Below are 20,124 nucleotides of genomic sequence, written 5' to 3' on the forward strand. Positions count from 1 at the left end.
ATTAAAAGGAAATTGAAATAATATAAGTGTTCTGGTTTTTCCATTGGATTGTAAACCAGAGGAAAAAAAATAATTAACACTAAAAAAAGTCAAATACACAGTTCAACCAATACTTATTTAAAACATTTAACTTAGACCAGCTTTCATATGAACAATATCTTGATTTAAGTATTTTTTATAGTATTGCTTGTTTTGCAGGTAGATCTGTATTGTAGATATTTTGTCTGTTTAAATCTAAATTATTCCATTTTGTAACAGGGTGATCGTGGAGAGACAGGAGTCCCTGGTGCACCTGGATCATCTGTTTGGGGACCTCCTGGACCAAAGGTGACTATATGATACATATTTCCTAGAGACCAGATATTGGAAATTTCTAGTGTACATTTCTGTCAAAATTAAAATAATCTGATTTTTAAAACTTAAAATTCCTTGCCATAGGAACAAAAATACTGAATTTTAGAAATAAGAACTGAAAAGTATTAAAAATTAACAGACAGTGTTGGAGGCCAGGCCCTTTAATAGTGTGCTGAACTTTGTACATAGTTATTTCCTCCTGAATGCCTCAAAAAAACACTCTAAAACTTATTAGATTTATGTTTTCTTTGGTCCCTCCTGTGAAATTAATCAATTTGAAGTTGGTTTTTTTTCCAAATTTGCTATGCTTTTTCCTTCTTAAAATATGGCATTAAACCCCTGCAAGAATATGTTTATGTATAGTTCTTGGGTGTTATATGCTGGGTTTTTTTGTGATGAGTGTTTGTATGCCACTTCCAAATGAACAACTGGCCTGTATGTACTACTTGAAATGAAATGTCTTATATAACATAGCTAGGGCTACATCCACCTCATTTTCTCTATGGGAAAAATGTACTTGAAATAAGTGGGATTCGTCCTGCTGAGTAAAATAGGTGGATTCTTCAAACAAAAAAAGCTAACTTTGAAGGTTTTAAAAATACTTTAAAAATCAGTGATATTTAAATAATAAAGTAATTTTGTTACTTAAATTACCCTTGTTATGTCTGGTGACTTCAACTTTAGTTGATACTTTTCCCTTGGGTGTTAGTTTTTAGAGTGAGGGAATCACTAATGTGTATTGTATCATTCTGAAGAAATTTCATCCTAATTCTTCTTCTTCCTTAAAAATATATGTGCCCTGCCCCACTAGTACAGGAGGGTATGGCATATACAATATATATGACATACACATTCTGGCAATAGGACATCACAGAGGCATATGATATGTTTTGGATTTGTTTGTACATGGAGGAGAAAGAAAGACAAAAATGCAAGATGCTCAGGGTATACCTGCAGTAAAAATATTACCACCTACCAAAAAAAAAAAAGATTGTGAAATACTCATATCTCTTATATTGGTTTCCAAACATAATAATGTGCCAAACTTTATGTGAGGAGAATACAAGTGAGGTGCTGAAAGACACAACTTGTATGAGGACAAGTTTCATGAAATCAGTCTCCCTTCTTTGTTTTTCCAGTTACTGTGACATTTTTAAATAGACAAGTAAGGGAGTCAAGAGTCTTCATTAATAAATTCATGCTGAAAATAACTTTGTAGAGTTTCTTGCCTTTTTCCCTATGATTTTATTCTGTTCAGTACAGTTCATACAACCTTCATAGCAGATGGGTCATTGTCCAAAACCCGATGAAGTCTGTAGGAGTCTTTTGAAATTCTTTACTAAATTTTAGAGCAGGGTTTATATGGGCAGTAGCTGGTGGAAAAACACCAAGTATTTGGGTAATTATAAAATGCATGTTGATTTTTAGAAAATATACAAAACTTTGTTTCTTTAGTTCCATCATAACTTCTTTGATTTAAACAAATATCTACTATGTTTTGGACAGTTGATCAATAATGTAACAGGCTACACAGGTCTGTTTTATCTTTCAGCTGTGGAAAGTACAACGATAACTACTAATTTTGTTCCTAAAACATCCTGGTGTCTGCAATTGAGAAGATAGACATGATACATTTCTAATGCAGAGAATATTTCTCAAAGCTTGGAGTTACTTCTGGGAGTCTGAGGTCTTTTTGGGACATCTCTAAGTATCTGAGATGGTGATTAGTGATTGCTAGAGGTCTTACCTTCTGGGCAGCCATGGTTATGTCCATGAGGAGTTTACTTCTTTTAAGATACACCCACATTTGAGGACTGAAGTTTTATTTCCCTTAACAGTAATTATGTTACTAATATGGGGACAGTGACATTAGAAAGCTGTTTTTTGTAATTCTTTGTCATGGTTACAGTTGCTCAGTAGTTTTGATAGAGCATTTAATCGCATTCCTTAATGAATGTTTCCTGAAATACTGCATGTTCTTCTTACTGAGAAATTGCAAATGTTTCATTGCAAATTTAGATTTTCTTAGTAAGTTCCTTAATGTAAAGTGAAACATCTGTTGCCAAAGTTTAAACACTAGAAGGAGCCAAATTTTGCTCCGTGAAGGGTTAACATAAGGAACATGAATTCTAAGCCTGATTGCTTTCCCGGAAAGCCACTGCCAGAGCTGTTGCCAAAGAGCTGTGCTGTGTAATATTTGTGGAAAACTCAAGTTTCTCCCTGAGACTTCAGACTATGGAACTTGAAATTTTGAAGTGCTGTGCCATTGCATCTATAGGCTTTCTAAACATACTCTGTCTTAGCACTTCTCTTTGAATTTCCTTGCTGTTCTCTATGTGCTGTGACAGAAACAAGGTTACGCAGCCTGTTTGTGGGCAAAAGTAGGTAGGAGCCACAGGTACATCTGGCTTCTCAAAGTGAATTATGACATTCAACATTCATCTGAAAACTAAAGCCATCAAGTTATTTGTCAAGGTAGAACAAACTCTTTTACACAGCTGGGGAGAAGCAGAAGTGTAAGAGAGGTCGGAATCAAGGCAGTGAAACCTCCCTCTGGAAATACTGGTTTCATGTTACCTAGCTAAAAAATTGTCACTCTAAGGAAGAACTGAATATTTGCTCTTTTCTGTAAAATGTTTGAAGTTAAAACTGAATATAGTTAATATAGTTCTGAATTTGTTTCTTTTTGGATAGGGAGATCCAGGACACAAGGGACCACCAGGAGATGATGGACGTCCTGGAAATTCAATAATGGGACCAACGGTAGGAGTTTTTAGACAAAATATAGAAAGTAAATAAGTGTGAGACATGCAAAACTCCTGTGAAAATGCAGACACCACTTGAATCTTTTAAGTAAAGGAATTCACTAATTCTTCAACTTCTCCATCATTCCAGGTTATGTCTATTTCCAAAATAAACTGATTATCTTTACAAAGAAGAAACACAAAATTGTATAAATAACTAGTCCAGTATTATATAACTAGTCTCACCCTGCAAACTTCACATAGGAAGTCTTCATTTGGAAGGCAGTTCTTCAAATTCACCTCTTCCCTTCTAACACACTTTATATCGTATTGTACTTCTGTCACTTGTGATCTGGGGTTGCAACTTTCTTTAAGACTTCTGCCACTTCTGATAAGGGAGTATTTTAGGGAAATGTACCATTCTTATGATCTCCTTTCCAGACTGAAATTGGGCACCTTCTTCAGAAACATCTTTTTATTCTTTTCCACTTTAGCATGTCTGCATAAAAAATATTCCACTCAGTTTCATAACTTCACTTTGTGGAAATATAGACAATAGACCCAAATTCAGAAATCAATTCATTTATGTATACCTAACACAATGTAGCTCAAAATAAAGCCACTTAATTCAATAGCTTTTGCATTATAATGTTTTAGGAATACCAGTAGTGGTATTTGCTCCTAGCTTGACACAGTTCTACCTCTACCTCTACCAGAGGATGCTGAATAGCACATTGAACCATTCAGTAACTTTTATTTCTGATTTTTGAAAACTCTAATTTCCTTTGTCTTTAAAATAGAAATTACTTCACTCTATTATTCTTATAAAAAGGAGTGATGAACAAGACTTAATTGTGCAGTGATATCCTTAATCAATTAAGTTTTGATTATAATAGTTGTTTTATTTTATTTTAATCACCATGGGTGCAAAATTTATGTTTATATAATGCATATACAACAAATACAACAATTTATATGATACAAATACAACAAAAACAACAAATTTTTGTTATTTTGAAAGGATGTAGAAACAACAATTTTTGCATTATTACTTTGTAAAACTGCTTTGGTGGGGAGGCCTTGAGCCCATTAGGGAAAATTTTATGATAGTGCCCCAGAAGAATTTACCAATGGCTTTGAGAATGCCTCACTCCTTAGGGTGAGTCAAAAGGGGCTTCTCCCATGATGTTCTGCTGTATTATGTTAATCTGCCCCTTCCCCATAGGTCATTGCCTTTTGCCCTGCCCCTTGTACTACCCCTGTACCCCCAAATGACTGGCTCCTGGCCCAATACTTAACCCAGGACCCTGCCCTGTCTGTTTGCCTTTTGTCCCTGGAATCCTTTGGTGTGACTCTATGATGAGCCTCGCTGGAGCTCTGTACAGAGACCCTTTCCATCTTTCTTCACTAACCTAGCTGTGCTGTGAGGGTGGATTGAGCGCTTGTACTTGCCCGAGTGGCTTTTTCAGAAGATGCTTTTGGAAGGTAGCAGCAAACACCATCCATTTTACCACACTGCTACACTTTAGAACCTGCCCTGGAAAGTCTGGAAAAGCAGATGAATTCATTTAGCAGACTATCTGTGGTATCATGGCATTCGCTCTCTTATTAGTGCACTGACTTAGAGTGAGTCACTGTGACTTTCTCTTCCAGACACCATAAAATTGTGGGAAGCAGTAATCCCAGAGCACTTAGGCCATCTCTACTGTTTAAAAAGCCCCAAAAAAAAATAATCTGGACTGGAGAACTGTTTCTTATATAAGATTCGGCCATAGATTTGACCTAAGAAGATTTATAGCATTTATGGTTATGCTACTAATAGCAAGCCCAGACACATGACAAAAACCCAATTCTCACAGAAGAGAATGTGTTAATATGTATCTGGTATTTACAGTGGCCTGCTGGGATTAAATGAAAAAGCCATCTGTTTGGTTGGTTTTTACTTTAGTGAGATTAGAAGTAAAAACAGATATGAACACATGATTTATGTTTTCCTTTCTTGTTAAATAAAAATTTCTGAAACATTACTTATTTTATCTACAGTTTAATATCTATGGATATTAAGAATCAGGAAGAGATGGAATTGACTTTCCATTATAAAGCTATTTATGATCTAGAAGTATGCTGGTTGTTTACATTTTTACAGAGGTGGATCAGAATTCCATCATTTGAAAATTAGGAGACATGAAGAGACATCTTTGAGAGCTGACACAGTTTGAATCTGGTGGTCAGGGTCTGTTTAAAGACTTTCAGTGAAACTGTCCCATTGTATTCAGGAATGGATGCAATTCATTCAGGAATGACCTACTATATAAAACTTATTTAGGCATAAGGCATGCTAACATCACTATCCACATTTCATCTAAAGTAATTTTAGTGTCTCATCTTACCCAGAACATTGAGTCTACCTTGTCTTTCTTAATTTACCTACCTGATAGCCTAAACCTATGATGTATAGGCATCATAAAGCATGTATTCCATTTTTCTGATAGGGTTAATTTGGGTAATAAGAATAGATTATTTGTGTCTATGGTAGAGACATTCATGGGGCAGGAGATTTTGGCCAAAAGTTTGTTTTAGTTGTATATCCAACTAGAATACAAGCTGATTTGTTGTCCAGACATGGACATTGTATTCAGACAGACCAGGTGCTGAGGTCTGAGCTGCTACCTGAACTCTCGATTTCTTGAAGTATTATACTATTGTAGAAATTTGCAGGCACTATGCACAATGAAACAAGTGTTTTCTGTCCCTTGTAGTCTCATTTTCCTTGTTATTTCCTTTTACTGGTGTAGACAAGGAAATATTTATACGTAATTATTCTCGAGGATATGTTATACCTATGTACATTAACAACACTCAGGAAGTTGTTGACTCTTTCATAGAGTGCATTAATATTTCTTGGTTTTGTGGGACAGTGAAGGGCGTGCAGCTCTCTCTGTACAGCCACAATATCCATAACATGCTGGGAGGGAGGTGCATGTGCACACACACATCCATGAGGATTTCCCATTGCCAGTGCTGTCATGTGAGCATCTACAGTACAGACCAGCAACATACCCTCAGAGATGCTTCAAAGCAACATTTTTTCTTTCTGGGTTCTGTGAACAGTCTATTTCAAGCTCAGCTAATTTTCTCATTAAATGTCAGGAAAACTCTCACTGGAGTGAGTAAAGAGGAAAAGTTTGCTATTTACTTCTTGTCTGGCCATGAAAGGAAGCATTGAGATTTTGCAGATGCAAAAACCTTTAGTGGGAGTCAGTGGAAGGGTCAATAGAAGGAGTAATTGTCTTTTGATAAGAGAGCACTTTAGGCTGCTCTTTTTCTTATAATTGTTGAATTTCTTTCTTTTCCTACTTTCCCTTGTAGAATGAAATTTTGCTTTAGTGTATGAGAGAACCAATGTGATTACTTGGAAATTCAAAATGTGCATATATATCTTAAGGCTGGCATGTCATGTTTCAGTATTCTTAATTCAGTTCTCATTGCTCAAACTTACCCCCAAACTGATAAAAGTTTGGTTTTGAAAATAAATTTAACTTTATATGTGCTGAATACAAAGTCAATGCTCTGGAAATTTCTGCAATGACAAATCCAGAAATTAACAATTTCCTAATAAGAATTCTTATTCTTCTAAATCTTAATTAATTCAATTGAAACCACAATTAAAAAAGCATAGAAATTCCTGAATTTTGTAGACAAATTTTAAGAGCTGGTAACTGCTATTCTATATTTCCAAAAAGATTTTAAATAGCTTCCTTACATATTTGTTAATATTCTTTACACTGTGGTAGTCCAGGTAGTTGCATAATTTCTGACTTCCTATTTTGTTTTTAGGGGCGCATAGGACCACCTGGGCCACCTGGGCCCCAAGGACCAAAAGCTGACAAAGGTGACAAAGGTGAAGCTGTAAGTAGTTTTAATTCCGTACTTTGTGTTCAAGAAAAAACAAAACAACCATCTGTACATGGATATGTGTATGCACATATAAAATAAAAAGACCCCAACAAAATTACTATGTGATAACACAGTATTTAGTTGCTTAGATTTAGTTACTTAACTAAGTGCAGTTAATCATCCTTTAGCTAATTTAAATGTTTCATGGATATTTTGAAGCCCTTTACTAGATACAGCACCACTTGTACAAGAAGATGGAACTAAATTTGGATATAAATGGTTCTCATTTCATTGTCATGAAAGGGATACCATGTAGTTCCATAAAAATCTTTATGGCTGCTCATACATGTTTAAATAAAATCACTGGTTTGAATTTTTTTTTCTGCCTCCCTTTTCTTTACTCTTTTCTGGTCAAGATTTCTAATACTGTCTTCTTGACCAAATTTTGCAGTTCCAGTTCCTTGGATTTTCAGCTGCTTTTCCTACTGGGCAGTTAAATCCTCTAATTTGAAGATTTTTCACCTCTTGCTTTTCTGATGGTTGGCTTCAGAGGGAATTAATACCTGAGTATTCCAGCTGGCACATTCCATTACAAGGACATATCATCCTAAATTTCAGTCACCCAAAACCACATAGACATGTTTGACCAGCCTCTCTCTTTTCCACTAGAAAGTGGAAATAATGTTGCCATCCTTCAATCAGCACATGTCAAACTTCCACTAGCACTATTTTCTTTATGTGTCTAATCCAGCTTTATTTAAAACTACAACCTTCCCAAACACTCCCAAATGCACTGAGGTAGGACCTGAGTGCTTCCAAATTCCTACTCAGCTCCAGTTTCCTATCATTCAAACTGACACAGAGAAGGTCCTTTGGGATCAGAATTATTACATAATGCATTCACACAGCACTCCTGGTGTAATGCTATGTACCTGACACATTTCCTGCTGTGTAATGTGCAAAGGTTCTGTTGTGGTGTCTCATGGTAATGTTTTTCCCCTGCCATTTTGTGCCCCATGAGCTGGAAAGACACTGTCAGACATAGACAAGATTTATATGGCTAAGTAGGTAGCAGGATGGGTCAAAGCCATCTGCCCTATGCATGCTGAAAGGGAGCCTGGGAATGCCTCCAGCAGTATGAAAGGCAGCTGAAGGGGCAGATGAATTGAGCAGGGAGTTTGGGAGAACAGACTACCAAATACAAGTACACACAAGTATGTTAAGGTTACGTAACCCCTATGTTTAGATGGGATAGCTCTGGTAATTCATTGTCTAATGCTTGCAGCATATGAATCAATGTCTGCTTTCTCACTGTTTTCTCTGAGCTGAGAACAATGTTCGTAAGTCAAGAAGTCTTTTTTCCACCAATCTGAGTTGTTTTAGGTTTCTGCCTGGGACTGAGGATGTCTGTTACTCACTACACATCAGAAATGTGAAGAAATTCTCATCTCTGTTGAAGAACAGAAGTACCTTAAGACAACTACTGACATGCTTTATTGCTCTGCTATACCAGGGACCTCCAGGACCAGCAGGCCGTGAAGGACCAAAAGGAGCAAAAGGCGAGGGAGATGCTGGACCAAAGGTATTTATCTGATGGTAGACCAATGCATCTGACTTGTAATGATGGTAGACAGCTTCCAAAAATGCATTGCATAAGAACAACAACTATTTGACAAAATGCTGCATTCTCATCTCCCAATTTTCATTTCTGTTAGAAGAAAAGCTTGTGAAATACTTCTCTGGTATGACAGAAACTAATTCTTGCTTTATCCTCAGACTGGATACAGATCTGCAGGTTTCCCATACATCCAGAGCCCCAGATGCTTCTATATGCTGGTAGAAATCAGGACCCAACACAAGCACAGCATTGCCTAATAAGTATGCCCTTTCTTTCTCTGGCAGAAATATGGAGGATGAGGCCAAAAAGTGAGTTAAGGGTTACATGGAACTACTGAGCTATCTTTTAAGTTGGATTCCTAAGAGTATAAACCTTTATCTAGAATTATTTGTTTATTTGTTTAGAGGCAAAACTCACAAAAAACTCCAAACAAACAGACAAACAAACAAAATTATAAAGGGATTTGAAGTACAACACTGAAACACTTCCAGAGTTTTCCACATGACACAGAATAGCTAAAGTCTTATGAAACTCTAAGCAGTATGTAACTCACCTAAAATGTCACAGTAATTGTTATGTTATTAAAAGTTGGAAAAAGAGACTTAAGACTAGAATCATGCAACAAATTGCTTTACAATATCCCAGAGTAGTTTTATTAATGATTTCCTCATTGTATATGTGAAATAAGAAACAGGCAGCCTTTTGCTGAAGGAAGCAAAATAACTATTGCCCAAACAAGTTTTTTCCCAAATAGAAGGAACTTACAACTTCAGTTCTCTGAACAGGAGAATTTACATTTAAAATAAACTGCAATAACCTCTCAAAAACATCCACAATAAAGGAAAAATTGAAGGACATTCATTCTTAGAATGACTTGACTTTAGAATTACCACAAGATGGTCCCAATGGCATTGGGATCTGGGAAACCTGGTTTTACACTTCTCTTTTTAATTAATGCCTATCAATACAAGGCATTTCAGATCAAGTAATGCAAGATCTAAAAGTGATTTCAATTATGTTATTCAATATAAATTTACAAAAAATGCATATGGCTAAACTAATTAGATTTTTCTGTATGAGACTGTATCTTTCCAAATAGAAATATCAGACTTGCTATAATGTAGTCTTATAAGATGTGTTTCTTGATACTACAGAAGAATTAAAATGCTAGAATCTTGTATGAAATTATCAAGGCAGATATTGATAAAGATTTAACTTATGACTTCAGGATTTCTAGGGGTATTGTTACATCTGAATTGTTCCTTGCTTCCTAAATGCATAATTCTGGAAAGTAGTGTTTCCTAATGAAAAGGAATTGGAAAGTCACATTATCAAAAATGATGATCTCCCACTATGATGCCATAGTTGAAGGATTACGAAGTCCAGAAGCATCTATCACAACTTCAGTGGGAATAGAGGGGAGTAATAAATTTCAGTTAAATCCAAAATGGAAATAAATAATTTCCTTTTTTTTTTTTAATGAAAGGAAACCACTAGAATAGTTGCAATGAAATTTCTCACAACTGGAAATTTTAAAATCAGTGTTTGTGGCTGTGTTTCTGAAAAGTATCACAAATATACAGCTAAACAGAAACATACTTAGAAAAATTATGGTGCCTATTTTATATCAGAGATTCAAAAGTGGGCCACAAGTCCATTCTGTTCTTACAACCATGAATTCAGGTAAATGCTGGAGCAAGAAACCCTTCAGCTGCATAATTATCAGAAAAGTTTCAACCCAGATCATGAATGATGGAAGTACAATATGGAATCATTAAATGTATTGAGGATGAAGGGGTAAAAGGTATAAAGTAAAAGTAAATATGCCCACTTTTTGCAGTGGTGAACATGGCATCTAGTCTTTTTATCAACTCCACACATTTATTCTTAAATCACTGTAAGTCTTGTGATAAAACAGCATATATATTTAATTAAACCATAGATTAGCTGTTATATGGCCTGAAGCTGAGACAGGGATATTCAGATTAGATATTAGAAAAAAGTTTTTCAGTGGTAGGGTGGTCAAGCAGTGGAATAGTTTGCCCAGGGAGGTGATGGAGTCACCATTCCTAGAGGTGTTTATGAGGTGTCTGGATCTGGCTGGTGTTGTTCATAACATCTGGGTGATCTTCAGTGGTTTAAGGGTTACTGTGGTACTTCCAGGTTGACATTCAAACTTGATAAACTTGACTCTAAGTAATGTTAATCATTGCCAGTTGAAGAGAGTTGTTCTTATTCCTTTGTAAAGACATAAAATCCTTATTTGTTAGTCCCTTCTCCAGCCATGAACGGCATAAAAAGTATCACCATTCCTCAAGATGTGTGGAGTGAATTCTATTCATGGTGCTAGTAAAGGGAATTTATTGGTAGCATCTTTTTGTGAGGGAATATGATCTGTGTTGTGTTAGTGGAAGTTATAAATTAATAATAAATTTGGAGAAAGGCCTGTGGTACTGTAACTCAGATTTGACTAAGCCAAGGTGAAATAGCTGAGACCAGGATGTGAGGTACTAATAATTTCATTATATTTAATATTACTAATAGTACAACTGCATGTCTAGTAATAGATTTTCTTATCCTTATCTTAGGCAAAACCAAACTGATAAATAGTTCTCACTATTCTTGTGTTTTCTGACAATTCTAGGTCAGATCAGGGTTGCCATGTAAATTAAAAGTATCTTATTTCCATCAAGTCATCTCCGTTGTCACAAAAATTGTTAGAATTACGTAGTTTGAATCTAAGGTCCAAGTTATTGAAAAACAGAACCCTGCAGAGTAGCTGTCTTTGCAAGTAACACAACACAATTAGGAAAAATCATGCTTACATCAAATTTTGTATGAAAATTTTCAATGGATCTACATGTTTTATTTGTGTAACAGTGTGATACTGCCCACCAAACCTGCCTGCTCAGAGTAATGCTTATCTAACACTCTGTCAGGATAATAAAAAATTCAAGAGATAAAAAACATCAGGTAAAAATTTTGATTTGTATTTTTTACTTTAAAATAGGTAGGCTTTTTTTTGATGTTGCCCTTGGATTGGTGTGTTAGTCATGTTGAATGAAATGTTTGTTGTTCTATGCAGAGTGAGCAGCTGTAGCTTTTGCAGCGTATGAGTGGTGCACGAAAGCAAGCATTATCCAACAAGATATAACATGTCTGATTTACTTCTCTTTATCCACAACAGACATAGTAAAGAGTGCACTGGAAGAAAGAAATTAAATACATAGACATCTCTTCTCATTTCCTGATATTTTGCCCATATTACATTCTGATTTTTTAATCTTTGCATAACATCTTGGTAGCAAAGGTGCCACAAGGAAAAAGAATTCACTTGAATTTCAACAATTCTCCTAGAACTTAGTTCATAAAATAGGAAAATTCTGGTTTTTTTCAAATGAAATGTAAATGCATTGGCTACCTGTTATACAACCCACCAAAAAAAAAAAAAATAAGGTAAGAGCAGTAACAATCTCTGCATATAAAAAATGAACATTTATTTGATAAAAGAGGCTCATAAATTTACACACTAGTTAATTTGAAATTCCTTTGAGGATCATTATATAGGAATGTTCCACTCATCTGAATCAAAGCTCTGTTCTCTCTGCTTTCAGAAATGGCTCACATATGTGCACACTGCTCGACAGGAATTTTATGTATCAGAGGTCAAATTCACATGAAAACAAAACTGGAACATGTGGGATACATTCAGTCTTGGCAGAACCCTATGTTCTGCAGCATTAAAACAGAAGCACATAACATCATAATATAATAAAAATTTGATTTAAAAGCACTTTTGCCAACTAGGAGGTGAGTTACAGACATTGAAGAGCAAGAGCCCAACACTAGAAATAAAGCAAGTAACAGGATAGCAGAAAGATTGTCAAAATCCTTAGCGAAGTCCCTTGTGGATGAACATTTGGGGTGGATCCAGTTGCAATATAAATAACTTTTGCAGCTTGGGGCTTGCGTATTTGAACTAAAATGTGGAAAGTAGAGATGTAATACCTTTTTTAAATAATATGTTGTTCTTACAAATACTGTTATATCAATTAACTCTCACTAAAGAGAGTATTGCAGTGTCTGCTGTATGTTTCAGTATCAAATACACATCCTTCACAGAAAATGAGGTATATATATTGGGAAATGCAATATTTACTTTTCAGTTGATCGTTAAGGCATTTAATAGTTTTTTTCTTGAATAAAAGAAACAGAATAGACATTGGAATTCTACATTTTATGGTGTCTTGACTCAGCTCTTTATTTCTTGCTTCAGTGCAAGAAATAAAGAGCTGAGTCAATAAGTTGCTTATTTCTTAGTTCACTGTTTTACTGATGGTGTCAAGCTTGTCTACAAGCACACTACAGGAAATAAATTAGACCTCGTCAAAGAACAGTATTAATGGTTTTTGAAATTAATTCCCTGAAGGACAGTTTAGTATGACACCTTGGGAAAAAGAACTGCTCCACTTCACAACTCATAAAGCAAAATAAAAGACTTTTTCTTTAAATCAAGAAATACAGAAACTGTGATGATTACTATAAAGCTCTACAAAAGAGCTTTTCAATGAGACATCTGGTATTAACTAAGCATGTGAGGCTAAAATTCAATCCTTCACCTGCAACAACCCTGTGGAAGACTGTGTTACCCGTGGGAGGAAGAGGCAGATGACTTCAGGTCACCCTTAGGCTGTTTATGGTCAGGGCTAGTCTAAGAGCAGGTTTTAGGTGGACTGGGTATTGGACCATAAGGAATCGTTTATGTTTGGTAACCTCCCATTAAATTTTCACTACAGCAGCTCACAGGCTGTTTCACAGGCCACAGTATTCCAGGCTGTGGACCTTTTAATGCAAAAGTACCTTTTAATGCAATATCTGAATCTGTTAGCTCTGACATCTCTGGCAGATTTCAGAGGAAGGCTGGGACAGGGAAAGCTTTGGCTGCTCTGCACAACTTCTGCTCATGAAGAGTTGGCCTAAAAATTAAAATTATATTGGGATTTTGGGTGCACTGAGAACAAATAAATATTCCTTTGATAATAGAAGGTACTATATAGGAAGGTAGATACATTGCCAATGTCTTGTCTCTTTGCATTGGCAAGGAAGGTCGGATAAAAGAGCCTTAGGTCATCTGAGGGAAAAATTTTCTCCAAATGGAACACGGGTAACTTAGAACATGGTAAAATTTAGTTTTACCCAGTCATCCTGATGCAGCGATTAAAAGCTAAGAGCATCCATATACTGTGACTATGTCCTGACTCAAACTGGCCAGTCTCTGGTGCTTTGGATGAAACAGAAAAGAAATTTAAAGACTAGATGTTACAACAGGAAGGAGAGCATTATAAACTTAGTCTGATCCTTAGCCTTTGTGATCAGAGTTCCCACCTCTCCAAATCCCTCATACCTGAGCACAGTTTGGGCCCTAGTATGTTTGCATCACTATAGACTGAACCTTGGGAATTGCACTTAAAAGCAGTCACTATAATGACTGCACACATTCTTCCCAGAATGTAAAGAAAATCAGCAGAAGATTCTGTTTGTTTTTTCCTTTTTAATCTCTTTGATACGTTGTTTCCTTTCACCTACCACAACTCAAGTGACATCTGTGATTTGTGATTTATACTTGCACTTCTGTCCTAGACTGAATGCTCCCTCTGCAGGCACAACTCTTTCTACAGCTTTTCCAAGTGCAAAAACAAGTACAATTAAGAGTTTGTATAATGATTGCTTTTTAATTCCATCAAGAAATAAAATTTCTTCTGCTTTGTTTTTAATATATTGCATGATCAACAGCTTCTCAGTGCATTTGCACTTGCCTGCAGAGGAATAGGTTTAGGAAATATCAAGCTAAACACAAATCAGAATATTCTACATCTCTAACTCATTAGTTATAGATAACTTTTTTTCTTTTCAAGGAATGGATGGGACTTTTCTAGTAACCATGTGTTTAATATGTGCTTCCCTCACTTGTACAATCATGGTCTGAGGAAAACAAAACTGCCTCATCTGTCCCTGTGCATTCGCCCTATCACTGATGTCACGACTCCCCCCCATCTCCTTAGCTGGGTTTGACTGCAGCACAAAGAGCAGCACCAGGCTCTGTTACCCTCATTTTCCCCTCACCAGATGGCTGCTGCCTTTTCTCTGCCTGATGGTTGAGGGATGGATTTTCTTTGTTCTACAGTAAAATCATAAATTGACCATGTCAAAAAATTGTCTCCATTATGCAACCTCCAACTATCACCAAAACTGTTGAAAATATGGTCAAGGACTGTACATTTCTGATTAATTTGGCTGAAATCAACTGATGAGTTCAAAATGTACTGGAATTTAAAAAAAAAGAGAATAAACACAGACAAGAAGAATCACAGGCAGAGTATATCACTTAAGCCTCATTTCCTTCAGAAATCAAGCTAAATGTATGTACATTAGGACTTTTTTTTAAAAAAACAGGGTGCTGTTCTTTTTATTCATCTATATTGATACTATTAAAATTCATTTAGTTTACATAAATGCCTAAATTTGGCAGTTCTGGAAATTAAATGTCTCTAGTGTCAGAACAAGCACAGTATCAGTTAAGAGCACCATGATCATGGTTCCACTAGTAAGCTCCCTGTCCAGCCTTCCATCCTGGTAAGGCCTTGCAAAATGTAATAGGAAAATGGTGATGTTTCCAAATAAGTTTGCTTTTTTTTTTTTTTGGGGGGGTGGGGGGGTGGGGGGGTAGGGGGTGGGGGTATTGGTTTGTTTGTTTATTGGGTTTTTTTTGTAGCTGATAAGCCTGCAAAGGAGAGTCTTAACTCTGTTGGTGATTTTGATCACATGGCTGTTTGCTAGGGAAGTAATATTCTTCACCTAGAGCTTAAATGATGTGGATGCATGTATTTTGGGTTTGTTTGTTTGTTTGTTTTTTTAATAGTTACGTATAAAGCAGCTGTTTATTTATGTAGCATTTGTTTGACTTGTTTTTTAAACTCAGTAGTTTGACTGCTTTGCAAATGGATGGAAGGTGTTACATTTACTAGGTGATGACTGACATTTCTGTGGCTATTTTCAGGGAGACCGTGGAATTAAAGGCGACCCTGGGCCACCAGGGCCTCCAGGATGGGGACACATGGGTCCCAAGGTTGGTATGATGTAGTGTTGAAATTTTTGTGCTCTTCCATGATGCTGGCAGCCAGACCCTGATCTCTGAGGCCAAACAATCTTCATCAGTTATTGATTTACATTGGTGCAGGTTCAGGAGAAGTCAAGCATATAAACATGGTCAGTAACCATACACTTCTACCAACTGAACGGGATGAAAGTTGCATTTGAAGCTTAACTTTATGAGACTACATCTGGAGATTGAACAGAGCAATCAGGGTGGTAAATTAGCTAAATGATGCATTTCTTCTGTTTTTTATCTATCCTGTTTCCAAGATATTATTTTGTGCTGAAAAATGTATTAAATGTGAATTTTATGTTTGCAACTTTTGCTCAGTCAAATTAAATCCAATGGATTTTGTTATTAAAACCATTAGGAAAGGAATATTAAAACAAAAAGTTAATTCTATAAGCAACCAGTATGCAACATCTGGGCAATTTTTTCTCCCTTCACTAAAGTGATTTATAATTTTAAAAAGACATACTAATAAGAAATGAAATTCAGTACTTGCCTGGATTTCTTTTTTACAGGTTTATCCATCAATTATTTTTACACAGGCAATGAGGAGAAACATTGTGTATATTTCCCCATTTTGTGTTAGTTTAGATACACCTTTGTAACTTTTTGCATAATAGCAGAGTAACAGAACCCTCCAGTGCCATTTCGTATAAACTAGTATCTGAATGAAGAAACATTGCTATTCCCAACCCCAGATATACAATAAATGACAGGGCATGAGTACTTTTTCAGGATGGATCTGATTTTACCTTGCTTTCTGAAACCTGCAACAATTTCAGTACTTTGGTAAATCATACTGACACAGCCTGTTTGAAAATAGTAAGTTTAGGCTGAGTGTCAAAATCCTACAACTCTGTGACAATTATGTGATCTTTCCACAAAGCCTTTGAGAAGGAAAAATGTGTTCTGTATGGGGAAACAATATTTTGTTTTCAAGAGTGAGGACGTGTATGTAGTCCCTCTCCTATGAGGAAAGGCTGAGAGAACTGGAATTGTTCAGCTGGGCAAAAAGAAGGCTTTGTTGTATGTATGTATATGTGTGTGTGTGTGTGTGTGTGTGTGTGTGTGTGTATGTATATGTGTGTGTGTGTGTGGGGGGGGGGTGTGTATGTATCTGAAGAGTATTTTTTACAAGAGATTTTGTGAAAATTTGTGACAAACTTTTTGTCTCAGAGACTATAATAATGATTTTTCAAATATCACTAACATCTAGAAGTTAAATATTTATAACTATAAATTTATATTTTCTTCTACTTCTGCCTAAATATTCAACATATACAAAATCTGGGTAATATACATACCACAGAATGATTTCCACTTACTCTACTGAAGCACAGTGATTATTTATTATAAGACAGTAATCAAAATTCCAACCTGAGTTTGACAGAAACTTTTATGAAGCTTGATCAAATTTAGAAAACTTTTTCAATTAAAAATAAAATTTTAAAAAAGGAAAATCAATCATTTCATTTTGATGTAATCAGAAAGATATACTTCACTTGGTCACTTTGAAATAAATGTTAGATTAGCCTGCCTGCAAACACAAGGGCTTTACCTTACTTTGACTGAATTGATGCAAATCAGCACATGCTGCTTTGGCTTTTCTCTCATTCCTTTCCACTTAGGATATTCTGAATGACTGGTGCTCCTAGAAACTGTGGCACCTCAGGGGCTTGGCATATGCCCATAGTGCCAAAGAGCTAGCTAAAATACCTGGCAGATTTACTTACACTAGGTTTTATAGCTCTGGTCCTTTGTGTCCCTGCTCTTGCACCTCTCTTTTGTGATTGCATGAAACTGTTCTGTAAACATGGTTCCTGTTGTCTTCTACATAGTAAAAATGAGAAAAATATCACTCTGTACCATGAGTAAATTTTATTCTTTGATTATTTTCAAATTAAATGTTCCTTTGTTTTCCTGACAACTTGCCAAGGATAATTACTAAGACCCACAGTGAGAACCCATAAACCAAAGAAGAATCAGACCTAGAATCTTTGACCTGGTTTTTCTTCTTTTGCTTGCAGTGACTTGGGGATTATTTTCTTAGTGTCACCAGGAGTTTACCTCTTAATAATTCTTTTTTTGCTTTACTGACTCTTATAGGGTATTATGGGACGTAAAGGCTTGCCTGGTCTACCTGGCCCCCCTGGCACCAGCATACAAGGAGACAAGGTAATCCAGGTTAATGTGATATCTGTTCAGTTTCTTCTCAAACTGTTTCTTAAAGAGATTCATTGTCTTCTTTTTGTCTTTGCCACCAAATCAGTAAACTGCAAATACTACTTTCACACTTAATTTTTGTATTCATAAGATATGCAATATTTACTTTATTTGCTGTATCTTCACTATTGTTTGCATCCAATTGCTCTCCTATTGTTCTTGTAATTAAAAATATATTTAACCTGGAGACAAAAGGCTTATCTCTGCCACATTGGTTTACTTATATCCATAGTTTTCTCTGGATTGCACTTGTAAAAGGCAGTAACAGTGACCTACAGTGGCAAAGAAAGTTAAACACACATAGGAATATAAATGAAATTAGGCAGTCTCCCACATACTCTTAATTGGGTTCTTAGTCACCCAGTTCCAGCCACAAGTTCGCTCCTTAAAAGGAGAAGCACAAACTTGACAACATATTCTGAGTTGCCTTATCATATATGCATGGAAAAATTTATTAAAACTGGAGGCTCTAGTGGAGAACTACCCACGTTTCCTTAAATCAGTCTGCTTAAAATTGAGCATATGATTGAATATTTCCCTGGATCAAGAGTATTGTGCTCTGGTCTCCAACTCTTAATGGTCAACCACCAGTGATTGAGTAAAAGGGGCAATGTTTTAGTTTGGTCAGAAAAGTTGCCTCTTCATACTGTGATTTTGGCTGTAGATACTAAAAACATCAGAGAATTCACTGGCCTTCATTTTCTTTTTTTTTTTCATAATGTCACTGGAACACAGTGACATTCTGAAACAAAAAAACCCAACCAACCAAACAAACAAACAAATTTATGAAAATGTATGTTGTTTGAAAAATGATTCAGAGGAGAATCTTTCTTTGGTCCATTGTGGAATTATTTTGTACAAGCTTTACCAGAAAAGCACAGATTCCTTCGGTATTTATTTTGTTCACAACTTGTTTTGATTACATCTTCAATGTCTTCCATTTTTATATTTGGGTTCCATAATTTCTGGTTTTATTCTGGAGAGAGCTCTTCTTTTTTTCTTTTTTCACTGAGGTATTTCAAAGCATAAAAATGCACTTTATTATGTTCTTTCTTTTCCTTTATCATATAACTCCCTTTTATGGTTTCTGACTTATCTTCTTTCCAGACTTTCTTAGACAGAGATGTATACATGGTTAAGAGTCATGACTGTCTAGACCTTTGTTTCTGATCTATTTGCAATTTGGTTCTGTATAAATTGTTATCAGTAATCACAAAGCTAATACATATTTTAAGGTGAGGACATAAGAAATTCCTTATTTTCTTTTCTCTTCTTCCTGTTTGCTGAATCTCCATGGGCTCTTTGCTCTATTCTTGTGAAAACAAAAAAAATTCTTGCCATCTTTGTATCACTTTATGGTATAGGAAAATTTTCCTATCTGCCTTTAATAACAATTTCTGCTGTGTTTCCAGAATCTAATACCTGGGATATATCTTTGTTAATTCTATGGGTATGTGAGGTTAATCATAAAAGTACAATTGCCATTCTGGACAAAAATATTTCAGCAACCAAGTGCATCTGATGATACATTAGAAAATATGAAAAAGACACAATAATTTTCTGTTCCTGTGTGAAGATAAGGGTTACCCAAAATATATTCAGTGTGCACATTTACACCTTTACATGTCGCTCTCTCTCCCTCTCCCTCCTCCCATCCCTCTCTCCCTCTCTCTCTCTCTATCTCTCTACTCCCACCCCATCTCTCTATATGTATCTTTAGATACACACAGATAGATGCATGTCTGAATGTTGGCATTGCTATGAATAAATATCTAAAGCATATTTTACTAGAGTAGAGAACTCAGTTTCATTATGGAAGCTTTCCAGTGGAAGAACACAGTTCATTGATACACCATCAAACAAAGGCATGTTTCTAATGCAAGGCTGTGGAATTTAGGGATGTTGAAAAGTATGTGTCCTGATTATGAAATGTCTTTAGGTTTGAAAACAAAACTGTAATGATATGGTGGATCAAACTCAGCTGCTGTTGTTTTTGTAGCATTCCATGGCTTGTGTAGGTACGACTGGTCTTGCCATTTCTATTTTCTTCCCTTAACAATTGCTTTTTAAAATTATAATTATTTTTATATAATTCTTAGGAACAGCTTATTTCTGAGCAACTTTTG

At 35.7% G+C, this 20,124-nt stretch overlaps 1 protein-coding gene across 1 annotated transcript in view; it reads left to right on the forward strand.

Moving 5' to 3' along the window:
• The window catches only part of COL28A1 (collagen type XXVIII alpha 1 chain), a 57,290-nt gene that overhangs the window by 27,594 nt on the left and 9,572 nt on the right, over positions 1–20,124 (forward strand). Inside the window, exons 21-26 of the mRNA XM_077781243.1 lie at positions 259–327; positions 3,049–3,117; positions 6,936–7,007; positions 8,509–8,577; positions 15,671–15,739; positions 17,882–17,950. Of these exons, the coding sequence (XP_077637369.1) occupies positions 259–327; positions 3,049–3,117; positions 6,936–7,007; positions 8,509–8,577; positions 15,671–15,739; positions 17,882–17,950 (417 nt within the window). The remainder of the gene's footprint in view (positions 1–258; positions 328–3,048; positions 3,118–6,935; positions 7,008–8,508; positions 8,578–15,670; positions 15,740–17,881; positions 17,951–20,124) is intronic.

The sequence above is a fragment of the Lonchura striata genome, chromosome 1 (genome assembly GCF_046129695.1).
Source record: "Lonchura striata isolate bLonStr1 chromosome 1, bLonStr1.mat, whole genome shotgun sequence".
NCBI classification, from domain to species: Eukaryota; Metazoa; Chordata; class Aves; order Passeriformes; family Estrildidae; genus Lonchura; species Lonchura striata.